The sequence below is a fragment of the Populus alba genome, chromosome 11, assembly GCF_005239225.2.
Source record: "Populus alba chromosome 11, ASM523922v2, whole genome shotgun sequence".
Classification (NCBI taxonomy): Eukaryota; Viridiplantae; Streptophyta; class Magnoliopsida; order Malpighiales; family Salicaceae; genus Populus; species Populus alba.
Window position 1 is genome coordinate 1,298,699 of NC_133294.1, and position 13,600 is coordinate 1,312,298.

Below are 13,600 nucleotides of genomic sequence, written 5' to 3' on the forward strand. Positions count from 1 at the left end.
CTCTCTTGTGATGTTGTGCATAAGGCAAGGATGCACTGCCTGACAAGCTTCCTTGCCTTAGTCATCTTGTAGCACCGAATTGGTGCCTACAATATTAATTTGGCTGGCACCAATTCGGTGCCTACAATCTTTGACTTAGTTGGCACCAATTGGTGCTAGCTTCTTCTAGCTTCACACTTTTAACATGAACATGATGTAGGATATTGGCCAGCAAGGCTAGAAAGATTCTGGAACCAGAAAAGAACGAATGTATTCGCTTTAGGACTTGTCAAAATCCTAATAAGGAAAGATAAGTAATGGAAGAGCGTCAGCAAAACAGTGGAGGGACAAGAAGTAAAACAAACTGGTCCACCCTCATCAACAGTGGGACCAAAATAAAGGAAAAGAAGCAAAGCAGGGATTGGGCGGGGGGGGGGGGGAATTAAAAAGGCAAACTTCTGAAATCACTAGCAAAGCAATAGAAAAAGAAGAAGTCCATCATCCAACGGCACAACCTTCTGTAACGAACTCGTCATTAACTAGCAATGAACAGATCTCATTGTTTCTTGCAACTGGAAATGCAATAGAAGAGATTGTGCGGGGGATAATAAAACAACATCCCCATGCTATTAAGCAGCTCAATGTAACGAATTCACCATTAACTAGGGAGGAGCAGATCCCATTGTTGATTGCAACCAGAAATGGAATAGAAGAGATTGTGTGGGAGATAATAAAACTATATCCCCATGCTGTTGAGAAGCTCAATGACAAGGGTCAGAGCATTTTGGATGTGGCCGTCATCCATCGCCAGAGAAAGATCTTCAATCTTGTGAAGCAACAGAAAATACCATTGGCTAGACTGCGACGAGTTATTGATAAGAAGGGGAACACATTGTTGCACCATGTTGCAGATATGGAGCATTACAGAGGAGGAACCAAGCCTGGGCCTGCACTTAAACTTCAGGAGGAGTTGCGATGGTTTGAGGTGAGCCCTTTTTATCCCTTTGTCTTTACCTCCGGATAAAATTTATTCATAGACTTGATCCTGTTAAACTCGAACCTACGTAAGACATCAGGCTGAACCAACTACTTAGGGAAAAATTTAAATATTATTCACAATTAAAAATTATCTGCACTAGTAATAGCATTTCTGTCATACGTGTGTGTGTGTGTGTGTGTGTGTGTGTAACAGTCATATTTATCTCCCGATTATTGCAGCAAGTGCGCGAGGTAATTCCTTCTCATTATATCACGCTTCGGAACGATGAAGGCAAGACTGCAGAAGAACTCTTCAAAGAGAGTCACAAGGACCAACTGGAAAATGCACAAAAATGGATAAAGGAAACGACTCAGTCTTGTTCCACAGTAGCTGCACTTGTTGCTACTGTTGTCTTTGCTGCTGCCTATACTGTGCCTGGAGGTTCTGATGAGAGTGGCACGCCCAACTTCATCAACTCTCCCTATTTTCTGGTTTTCACTGTCTCGGATGTTCTTTCCTTAGCAAGCTCCTTGACTTCGCTTGTGTATTTCTGTCTTTGTTGACCTCTCCATTTCAGCTACAGAATTTCACATCTCTCTTCCTCGGAAACTTCTTGTTGGCTTCACATTCCTCTTCCTTGCTGTGATAACGACCATGCTATCTTTTGGGGCCACAATCTTGATACTCATTCAGTCAGAGAAAAAATTGACAACACTACTCCTTTCCATTGCTGCATTCCTTCCAGTCTTAGTATTTGCAATAATGCAATTTCGTCTGTACGTCTCATTTATGGGCTCTACATTCAACATTCTCAAGAAAACCAGGAAAGCTCGAGCACCGTTTCGTGTCCCTTGCCTACCGTGGGGGAAAATGCTCGGTCTTAAGAACGAGGAAAAACGCTCGACTTGATTACTATTGGAGACTAAAGTAGCATAGCGGTTTTTTCCTTTTTATAGTTGGTTTGAACCTCTACAATTAATCACTATATATATATATATATATTATGTGGAGTGTTACAGAATGTTTGGTTGCTTTCATAGTTTTATGTTAAAGAATAATATAAATTATATTTTTAAAATTTATTTAACAGTTTAAGTTGTTGTATTGAGATAATTATTTGATATGATATCAAACCCTTGATTGTCAAGTAATTATGAGAATTTTACTATCCTTATTTATTTGATAAAAAATTAAACACATAATAATATGAGTTTTACAAGTTTTAAGTCTAAATTTTTATTTATTTAAGGAGGTGTGTTATAGAATAATATAAATCATATCTTAGAACCTCACATAATAATTTAAATTATTGGATTGAGATGGTTCTTTAATTTATATATAGAATAATATGTCTTATATATAGAGTGTAATAGGTTGGTATTTAACTTAACGAAGTTAAGACTAAAATGTTGCTTCAATCGGTTGCTTGTAGTAAAATTGGGTGTTAAGTTTATGGTTATTATTATTATTATTAAAATTGGGTGCTGGAACGCTTGGGGACGAGATGGTGGCGAAGGTGTTCTGGCTAGCCAAAGCTACTTTCTTCTCCTCTGGTTTTTTTTTTTTAAAAATTTTTTTTTGCTTCTCTTCTGGTCTTGCTTTTCTTTGCTTGGTTTCTTTTCGCTTTTCTTATTCTCTCTGTCTCTGTTTGTGTCCATCTCTGTTTCCTTTGTTTTTGGGTGGTTAGGAGACAACAAACATTCCTTTGCTGTAGTCCTGGAAGAAAGCCCAGAAATCTTTCTTCGTTTATTTAGTGTTCTCATGGGTTCTCTTTATCTCTCTGTTCCTGATCTTCTTCTCTGGTTTTTTTCTCCTTCCATGTCTCTCTCTGTTTTCGTTCACTTTCTCTGTATTCGTTCTTCGATTGTATCTGTCTTCTTTCCCTTTCTCTCTCTCTGTCCTCCTATTCGTTCTGTTCCTCTGTGTTCTGTCCTCTCTGTGTTTGCTTCGTTCCCCCTGCTCGTTCTCTTTTCCCCCTCCTGCTTGTTGCCTTTTTCTTGTAGGCAAGAGGGATCGTGGGCAGCTGAGACGTGACCCACGATCTGCTGTAGTTTCCGTTGAATCGGTGGGACGAAGGAGATGAATGGTTTGTTTTGAAACGGCTCCGTTTTCACCTGAAATGCAGATTTCCAATTTGCCCCTAAACGTCTGACATTTAGCGATTGGGTCCTCACAGAAATCTTTTAAAAATTTTTTTTACCCTAGATCAATTGCAATTGAACCCCTGTATTTCAGAGTCATTTACCAAACAGTCTTTGGTTTCCAATTTAATCAATTAAGCTTCATTGGCTCTTCAACTTTTAATTCTTTTAAAATTACTGCTGGAAAAATCAATTAACTATGCTATGGTATCACTACCTATGCACTTTGGTTCTTGGACTTTAATTTCTTCTATTTTTGACCCAAATTAGTCCATGAACTTATTAATTCTTCTAATTTTTGACTAAATTGACTCCCAAATTTATAATTCCATTCTTATTATCTTAACTCAATTCAAAAATTATTTTTTATTTCATTTTTTTTTATTTTTTATATATATTATTTATTTTTTTAAAAAAAATTAAAAATTAGGTTATCACAATAGCAAGTTTTCAAATCAATAAAGCTAAGGTTAAATGAAACCCAAATTCCAAAAAGAAGCACACAATTTGACCCTTTAAAATTGGATTCGCGAAGTTGTGTTTGGGATTAAACCTCGTTACATAAAACCAGATCGGTTTACCATGTTAAAATAATTGAGATTAAACACACAAAAAAGACTATAATTCTTAATGATTTGTGTGTTTATGAGTGCTTAATTTTAACCTAAATATAAATAAAATATATATAGATTAAAACTAAAAAAATAATATTTTTATTTTTAATAAATAAAATTAAATAAATATTATTTAACATCAGGCATAAAAAAAGATGACGTGTAGTAGTGCCCAGCTCTTAAGCCAAGTCTAAGCACATCGACGCCTCCCAAGCGCCGACAACCAGCACTTAGGCTGGGCACCACTGGGCAGGCACCTCCCCAGCGTTTTGGTAGCCCAAAGCCTCCACAGGCAACCCAAACACAGGTATTTTTAACCCGTCTTCACCCGGAATGTCCAATCATGTCCCAAGAAAACACCTCAATATTTTTTCATTTCCCAGGACTATGCATCGCACAATTTTTCTGTGTACATAATTTATATCATGCAGAGCATGTCTGCTAATTGTAACACCACTTGGTGTGTTGAAATATTTTCTACACCTACTCTCTGCATCTACATGCAAGCATGGCACATACCAGACAGCTCTAAGATCTAACTTCTTGTTGCTGAGCCGTTGTAACTGTACCTTTCCCTATCTTTGATACTCTGTTTCTTGGAAATTAAAATTCAAGAAATGGCCACCATCTATCCATTGAATCAATTTCCAGAATTACGTGCATATGTTCAATTTATTTTGAATAAAAAGGACACTAGAGTATGGGAGGCAGACTCACAAGGAAGGTTCAATTCATTTGGATGTTGCTTCAGAATAGAGTCTGCACTCGGGAGTTTCTTCTCCACGGGAATCTGATAGACACCGGTCAAAGTAATTGTTCATCTTTTCTTGCACTGTGATGATGTGTGGAAACTGTGGATGAAGTTCACAAAATGGTTAGACTGCAGCTGGATTATGCCTCAGGAGTGCAATGGTGACCGGGATATTCCAACGAATAGCAATTATTTTGCTTTCGCATGGCATTTTACGGGGCATTTGGACATCAAGAAATAAACTAATTTTTGAAAACAAAAAACCGATTGGAATGCAGTGTTTACACTAATCCTTCACCACCGAGCACTATTGTTGCAGACTGTGGACAATAATTTCTCATATACAGGGATGGATCTTTACAGAAGTCCGATAGAATCTGATGCTGGACAAACAACTGCTGAATATTGCTCTCTAATTATAACGTAGACCAAAATAGAGTAGCAATTTTCGGACAAGCTGATAGAAATAGCACTCTTTACATTTTAAACCAATCATTTGTTTATTAGATTCACAATTTACCCCTTTATCATTTGCAAATCAATTATTTCAACTTGAAATCTTCAATTTTTAAATGAGATTCATTTAATAATTTTAAAATAACTCTTAATACTTGAAACCTATTTTGAATTTAAAAATTTATACTGATTTTATAATTAATAAAAAAATAATCAGATTAGAACCCATGACACATTAATTTCTTTGCTATTAAAATTAAAAAAATATATAAAAATAATCTCAACTCCAAAAATTAAACTCTTAACAAGGTCTAAGAAATAGTTTTAAGAACATAAGATAACAAAGAATTTATAGTATTCAGGTCAATCAGAAATATAGAAGAGAACTGCAATATTATTCCCGGCCAGCCTTGTTCAGAATGTAGTTTCTTGACAGAAACTTTAATGATTTTGACTTCATGTTTCGCGGCAAGGGGAATTACCTTTTAGCCTAGTAGCTGGTTAGTGATCACTTCCATTGCACTCTATACTCCAAGTAGAAGGAAATGAAGCCCCTTTAATGGCTTGTTGGAAATAGATTTCAAGGACAGTTTGTCATGAACGTGAAACACATTTGTATATTCTATGCGTCTCTGTATGAACAGTTAAAGTAGGATTATTCCAAAAGGAAAAGGGAAAAAGATGAAGAATTTACTTTCTGCTTGTTTAGTTCAGAAGCAAGAATGTGAATCTCCATTTCAAGCTGCAATATTAATATGGTTTAAGAAATGCAATGCACCCAATCTTTTTTAATTAAAAAATATTTTATCATAATGCAGGGAATATTTATATTAATTTTGTATTTCCTGGTCAGAAACTACAGATCACATCCGTTTTCATTATTAATTGTCTTGAAAAATCTGGAACAAATAGTTTATTGGTGGGGACTTTTCATGGTTCATAACTCATTTATTGATGATTTGTTTCATTAATGGAAAGGATTGATCAAAGGAAAGTTTCAAGCGAAAGGTATGGTCATAACTCATTTATTGGATGAATCTGTTATACATGGAATAATATAGATTATAATTTGGCATACTAAAGCTAATTCTTATATGAAGCAATCATCCCTGATTTTTTGTTGTTTATTTCAAAATGCCGCATCTTGGATTCATTTCTTTAAACCTAGTTTTATACATGCTTGCATGGATCTATAACAAATAGAGAGTGTGTAGCATATTGAATATATTAAATAGCCTAATTCTCAGCTGATTTATTTTCATAATAAACCAACGTCTTTTTCTGTTTCTGTCCTATCCTCCAATGTAACCTCCCTTCTTGCTGCAGTTGAGAACAATTAAAGTAGGATTATTCCAAAAGGAAAAAGGGAAAAACAAGTAATAATTTACTTTCTTCTTTTTTTTGCTTGCCTATTTTAGAAGCAAGAATGTGAATCATATAAAATCATATATGATTTTTAGAAAGTTAATATAAAAATCATATAATTTTTAGAGTCTCATATGTTAGCAATCACATCCCATATTGAATAAAAATATAAAAATACAAACAAATATATAAAAAAATATTGAATGGACCAAAACATTACAAGACTTGAGTTTTTCAGCTATTTAATTTAATATAAAACTTTACAAGGCTTAAGTTTTTTAATGACTAAGCAAATAAAGTAAAGAGGGATTTATTAGAAATTAATATATTAGATTCTATCACTGTTATATTTTTATAAAAGAAGTAAATAGAACTTTAGCTTCATTAATTATATTCTCATAATAGTTTCACTTTATAAACTAAACAAGCAACACACAGATCCTCATTCACCTTTTTCTTTTTAACATGGAACTGTTCTTTAAAGGATTGTATATAAAGGGTTCTCAAACTACAAGCTAGGTTGTGTCTTTATTGTCATCTCTCCAAAAACAAGTTTCCTTGTTGACATTGATTTTAGCAAGAGCTAGGTAGAGGAGCATTCCGACCATTTCCATTACTAAAAGGTATGATATACTTACAGTTCTCTTTGAGTGCTTACTGCTTTTCTTCTAATTTTGTTTTCCAAGTCGAGAACTTCATTAATATCTTTATTGCCAGTAAAATAGTGACTCTACAAAGAGAGAAAGAAAACAACAAACAAAGTATCATGTACATTACAAAACATAACAGTACTAAACATGATTTCACCGAACAATTCAATTAGCTTTGAGTTGAGATTGTTCATTAACAATAGTTACTTACATAATTTTCTGTAGAGACCAAATATGGATTCTGAGATGATACAGGAGATTCCTTATATGGATTCTGAGATGATACGGGAGATTCCTTATATAGCAGCCATGAATGGAGAATGGCAACAAATGATTGACTACTATCAGGAACATTTCGAGTATTTGTTCTCTCCAGTTACTCTCTCTTTAGATACTGGATTTCATCTAGCTGTGCACAGCAACGAAGAGCAACCACTTAAAGATTTACTTGGAATCATGGAGGGAAGAGAATTCATTTTAACCAAGACACGAAACAAATTTGGAAATACGGTTCTTCACGAGGCAACCATCTATGGGAATTATGAGGCTGTAAGACTCTTGGTAGAACGTTGTCCAGGACTCATTTCCATTCCAAATGTTTTCGGTGAAACCCCATTGTTCAGTAGCTGCTGCATTTGGTGAGGCAAAAAATAGTGGAGTTTTTAAATAGGTCCAAACCAGAACAATGCGTGGATAGTAATGGCTGCAATATTATCAATTCACCTCAAGCGATGGAAAGATGGCCTGTCCATCCTTGGCGCTGCTATCATAGGGCAACACTTTGGTAATAATTATTCCTCTCTTTAAATGATTCTCAATTTTAAAAAGTATGCACTATATATATAAGACATTGTATAATTTTTCTATTCCTAATTTCATGAATGCAGAAACAGCTTTACTGTTGCTAGAACTGGATGAATCGCTCCACGACTTGGAGGACAAAATGGGCAGAACGGCTCTGCAACTTCTAGCCGAAATGCCAACTGGTTTTGAGAGTGGATATCCCATGGGCATATTTGAAAGACAGTTTAAAAATCTGTCTTGTATAATGTGAGATTGGTGGATTAAAAAATCTCAACAAAAAACAGTTTAAAAAATTAAAGGACTTTCTTAAAGATAATTGACTTTGATTCAAAAGAGTCAAGTCTTGTATAATGTGAGATTGGTGGATCTGACTCGAATTGTAACCTATTTTTGAGGTTTGTGATTCGAATTGGATTTTATGATCTTCACTAGATCGATCATCCACTATATTAAACTTGATAATTATTTTTATATTTCATTTAAAAGATTTAAATTTCATGGTGGATGATTTATTCTTAACTTTATATATCACTCATATTATTTATTTATGCGAGATTAGTGGTTCTAATACTAATTGAGCTAGATCTCATTATCGCTTACGTACGAAAGTGTATTGGTGAGTTAACATAAAACAATTCATGAAATTAAATCTGATTTAATGGTTTAAATTTTTACATTGAAATGGTTTTTTTTACTTGCATAATCCTGAGGCTTGATAAATGGGATTTGATGTTACATCTTCAAGAACTTAACAATCAAGTGGTTGGGACAAACGGCATGACTTAGATGTTGCTGTTGTTTTGTTTTCTATATGATAATTAACTGCGCTTCAACTAATTTTAGCATTATGAACATTTATTTTCACATTTTATTATCATTATGAACATTTCTTTCTATTTCATAAAATGGCTAGCTATCATCGATGTTTAATTTTATTCCTTTTCACATGAACATGATGTAGGATATTGGCCAGCAAGGGTCGAAAGATTCTGGAACCAGAAAAGAACGAATGTATTCGCTTTAGGACTTGTCAAAATCCTAATAAAGAAAGATGAGTCATGGAAGAGCGTCAGCAAAACAGAGGAAGGACAAGAAGTAAGACAAACTGGTTCACCCTCATCAACTGTTATGCAAGGAGACCAAAATAAAGGAAAAGAAGCAGAGCAGGAAATGGGCGGGGGGGGAATTAAAAAGGGAGAGAACACTTCTGAAAGCACTAGCATAGGAAAAGAAATAGAAGAAGTCCAACATCCAACAGCACAACCTTCTGTAACGAACTCGTCATTAACTAGCAATGAGCAGATCTCATTGTTTCTTGCAACTGGAAATGGAATAGAAGAGATTGTGCGGGGGATAATAAAACAACATCCCCATGCTATTAAGCAGCTCAATGTAACGAACTCGCCATTAACTAGGGAGGAGCAGATCCCATTGTTGATTGCAACTAGATATGGAATAGAAGAGATTGTGTGGGAGATAATAAAACTATATCCCCATGCTGCTGAGAAGCTCAATGACAAGGGTCAAAGCATTTTGGATGTGGCCGTCATCCATCGCCAGAAAAAGATCTTCAATCTTGTGAAGCAACAGAAAATACCATTGGCTAGACTGCGACGAGTTATTGATAAGAAGGGCAACACATTGTTGCACCATGTTGCAGATATGGAGCATTACAGAGGAGGAACCAAGCCTGGGCCTGCACTTAAACTTCAGGAGGAGTTGCAATGGTTTGAGGTGAGACCTTTTCTTCCCTTTTTCTTTACCACCTGATAAAAATTATTCATGGACTTGGTAGACACCAAACCTATTAAAACATTTGTCTCAATCAAATTATCCAATCCAGTTAAGGTCATAGAAAAACCGTTAAACTGTAAAAAATCGATTTTAATGCTAATGAAGCGTAGACATGTCACCTAATTAAGACATCAGGCTGATCTAGTTCTCCTTGTCACCCGAACCAACAACTTAAATATTATTAAAAATTATACGGAATTAAATAATACGTTGTTTTATTTACAAACTCCATTTATATAACAATCATATTTATCTCCCGGTTATTGCAGCAAGTGGAAAAGGTAATTCCTTCTCATTATGTCACGCTTCGGAACGATGAAGGCAAGACTGCAGACGAGCTCTTCAAAGAGAGTCACCTGGACCAACTGAAAAATGCACAAACATGGATAAAGGAAACGACCCAGTCTTGTTCCACAGTAGCTGCACTTGTTGCTACTGTTGTCTTTGCTGCTGCCTATACTGTGCCCGGAGGTTCTGATAAGAATGGCACGCCCAACTTCATCAACTCTCCCTATTTTCTGGTTTTCACCGTCTCGGATGTTCTTTCCTTAGCAAGCTCCTTGACTTCGCTTGTGGTATTTCTGTCTTTGTTGACCTCTCCATTTGAGCTACAAGAATTTCACATCTCTCTTCCTCGGAAACTTCTTTTTGGTTTCACCTTCCTCTTCTTCGCTGTGATAACGACCATGCTATCTTTTGGGGCCACAATCTTGATACTCATTCAGTCAGAGAAAAAGTTGACAACATTACTCCTTTCCATTGCTGCATTCCTTCCAGTCTTAGTATTTGCAATAATGCAATTCCGTCTGTACGTCTCATTTATGGGTTCTACATACAACATTCTCAAGATAACCAGGTAAGCTCGACCACCGTTTCTTGTCCGTTGCCTACCACGACGGAAAAAGGTCCGTCGAGCTGATTAATATGGGGAATTTAACTGGCATAGAGGTTATTCCATTTTCTTGATGGTTTGAACCTCTACCATAGATCATTATATATTGTGTTTTATTGCATGTATGGTTGTTATTTAGTTTCGTGATATTGATGTGATTGAGCTCTTTTCAATGACGGCCTTGAAGCCAGGACGTATGTATTATATATAGTTTGTCATAGGTTGGTATTTGAATGTTATGATGACAGGCCTTCAAGCTTGCTTCAGTCAGTTACATGGTAATAAAATTGGACGTAAATTATAAATGTTTAGTGTGTTGAATTAGAATTTGAACTTTTCGTGTTCTGTGAACATCTACCAGCTCGCAGTCACCCACACAACATATATATATATATATATAGACATTAAAATAAAAAACTAGACTCAATAAGCAAAACTAGCCGCCAGCTGCCTTTTCTTCTTTCCTTTAGGGTCTGTTTGGTATTGAGTTTGCTGTTGTGGTTGTGGTTTTAAAAAAGTTGTTTTATAAAAAGTACTTTTAGTTGAGGTTGGTTTGAAAAAATATATGTTTGGTTAAAACTGTGGTTGAAATTGATGTTGAACAAAAAGTAGTTTAATGTGTTTGGTAAAAAAATGATTTTCAAATTGAGGTTATAAAATAATTAAAATATATATATATATATATATATTAATGATTTTTAATTTAAATATTTTAGATTTAATCACTGTTATTATATCATGAAATAAATAATATTGATATCAAATATTTTTTATTCTTCCATTAAACTATGTGCAATGTCATTACACACAAAATCTATCCGACAAGGACTATATTTTTCATGGTTTCTTAAGCGCGAACAACAAAAACTGAATTTTTTATTACGTCATTAAGCGATCTCCTTTTAAGTTTTTGAATAAAACACAATTAAAATAAAAATAAAAACTGAATTTTTTTTTATGTAGTGTTATTAAATAATATTAAATACTAGTTTTTCAAGTAAAGCATATTTTTTTAAAAAAAATTACAATTTTATTATGTACAAAATTCATTCGACAAGAACTATAGAAAAAATAATTTTTTGAGTGTGCAATAAAATTAAGTAAAATATTATCAGGAATAAAATTAAGATTACAATACGAGTAAATTTAATTCACCTTAAACTAATTTTTTTAAAAAATAATATTGTTCATGTTCACGTGAACAATGCGAGTAAAATCAATTAATTGCACTAATTTTTTTTTAAATAAATTCTTGCAATGTTTTTCAAAAAAAAAAAAAAAAAAAAAAACTAAAACTGTAACAGTGGAGCATGGCTCCACTGTTTACTGAACAGTGGAGCCATGCTCCACTGTTGCAACTTTTCTACCCTACGAGAAGCAGCATTTTGCTGCTTCTCCCAAACCTGAGGCGCGGTTGAGAATTGGACGGGTCCCACCATCAAAAATCTGTTTCCTTTTGTTAACCAAACGGTATTTTGCGTGGCTGTGGGTGAACCTCACCCGCAGCCACGTTACCAAACAGGCATTTAGACCAGAACCAACCCGTAACAACCCAAACCAACAACCCTCTCCATCATCTTCCCTGACTCGCAAGCACCGTGAGACCCACCTCCCACTTCTACACCTCTAGTAACACCATCACCAACAACCCCACCCTCTAAGACACAGTCAAAAGCCTTTACCTCAGCCAGCCATAACAACCACTAAACACCACTATTACACTTCACTTCCTCCATACTTCCACGCCTCTCTCTCACTTCAATCCACCCCAAAAGGAAAGAATAAAAAAAATACAATACAAGAATCTAGGGAGATTAGGGCTGAAAGTGAGCCAGCTCTCATATGGAGTTTGGGTAAGTTTTGGGAACCAACAAAACGTCAAAGAAGCGAGATCACTGTTGCAATGTTGCAGAGACCATGGTGTCAATTTCTTTATAACGCAGAGGCTTATGCTAATGGAAGAGCCGAGGAAATCATGGGTCAAGCGATCTGTGTTTACTAAGATCTTTTGGGGAGGTCCTGGTCCTAATGATAAAGGCTTGTCTAGGAAACATATACTTGATGGTACTAAGAGTGTGTTTGGTATTGCGGTAGCGGTTGTGGTTGTGGTTTAAAAAAAGTTGTATTATAAAAAGTACTTTTAGTTGAGGTTGGTTTGAAAAAATAAGTGTTTGGTTAAAACTGTGGTTGAAATTGAGATTTTAAAAAAAGTAGTTTTAATGTGTTTGGTTAAGAATGCTTTTGAAATTGAGGTTATAAAATAATTTTAAAAAATATATATTAATATTAATGGTTTTTAATTTAAATATTATGGATTTAACTATTGCTATTACATCATGAAATAAATGACACTTTATATATAAAAAAATTATTTTAATAAAAAACTATCTACAATTTCATTACGTACAAAATTCATCCGACAAGAACTACAAAATTAGGTAAAATATTATCAAGAATAAAATTAAGATTACATTACGAGTAAATTTAATTCACCTTAAACTAATTAAAAAAAATAAAAAAAAAATTATTGTTCACGTGAACATTACAAGTGAAATTAATTACTTACATAGGTGTAAAAAAAAAAAAAAAAAAAAAAAAATTATTGTTCACTGAACAGTGAATGCATGCCTTCACTGTAATAAATAAATCTATTAAAAAAAAAAAAAAACTGTTTTGTGAACAGTGGATCGTGATCCACTGTTCACAACAGTAGCATAACTTTGGACGCGCAAAAAGCAGGCAGGAGCTGCTTCTTCTTTTCTCGCGTTTTAAACGCTGCTGCACGTGGGACCCAGTGAATAGTAATATGCGTTTATTAATTACCAAACGGCTTATTGTTTGAAATCGCAGGAAACGTGGAAGCCACCACGTTACCAAACGGGCTCTAAGGCTTGTCTTAAGAGATTGGATATGGACTATGTTGATGTCATCTATTGTCATCGCCCACTCCTATTGAAGACACAGTGAGGGCAATGAATCGCGTGATTGATAAAGGGTGCGCATTTTACTGGGGGACTGGTGAATGGTAAGCTCAACATATCACTGAAGCTTGGGGCATTGCGGAGAAGTCGGACTTGGTGGGACCAATTGTTGAGCAGCCGTTGTACAATTTTCTCTCCAGGCATTCTGAATATCTTCCGTTGCACACCAACTTTGGCCTTAGTCTCACCACGCA

General features: G+C 34.9%; 1 protein-coding gene across 1 annotated transcript; it reads left to right on the top strand.

Annotated features, from left to right (window-relative positions):
- Positions 1-8,439: 8,439 nt before the first annotated feature.
- LOC118055937 (uncharacterized) lies at positions 8,440-10,730 on the top strand. The gene is made up of 2 exons (XM_035067969.2): positions 8,440-9,473; positions 9,803-10,730. The coding sequence occupies exons 1-2, from the start codon at positions 8,868-8,870 to the stop codon at positions 10,391-10,393; spliced, it is 1,197 nt and encodes a 398-aa protein (XP_034923860.1). The 5' UTR covers positions 8,440-8,867; the 3' UTR covers positions 10,394-10,730.
- Positions 10,731-13,600: the final 2,870 nt, after the last annotated feature.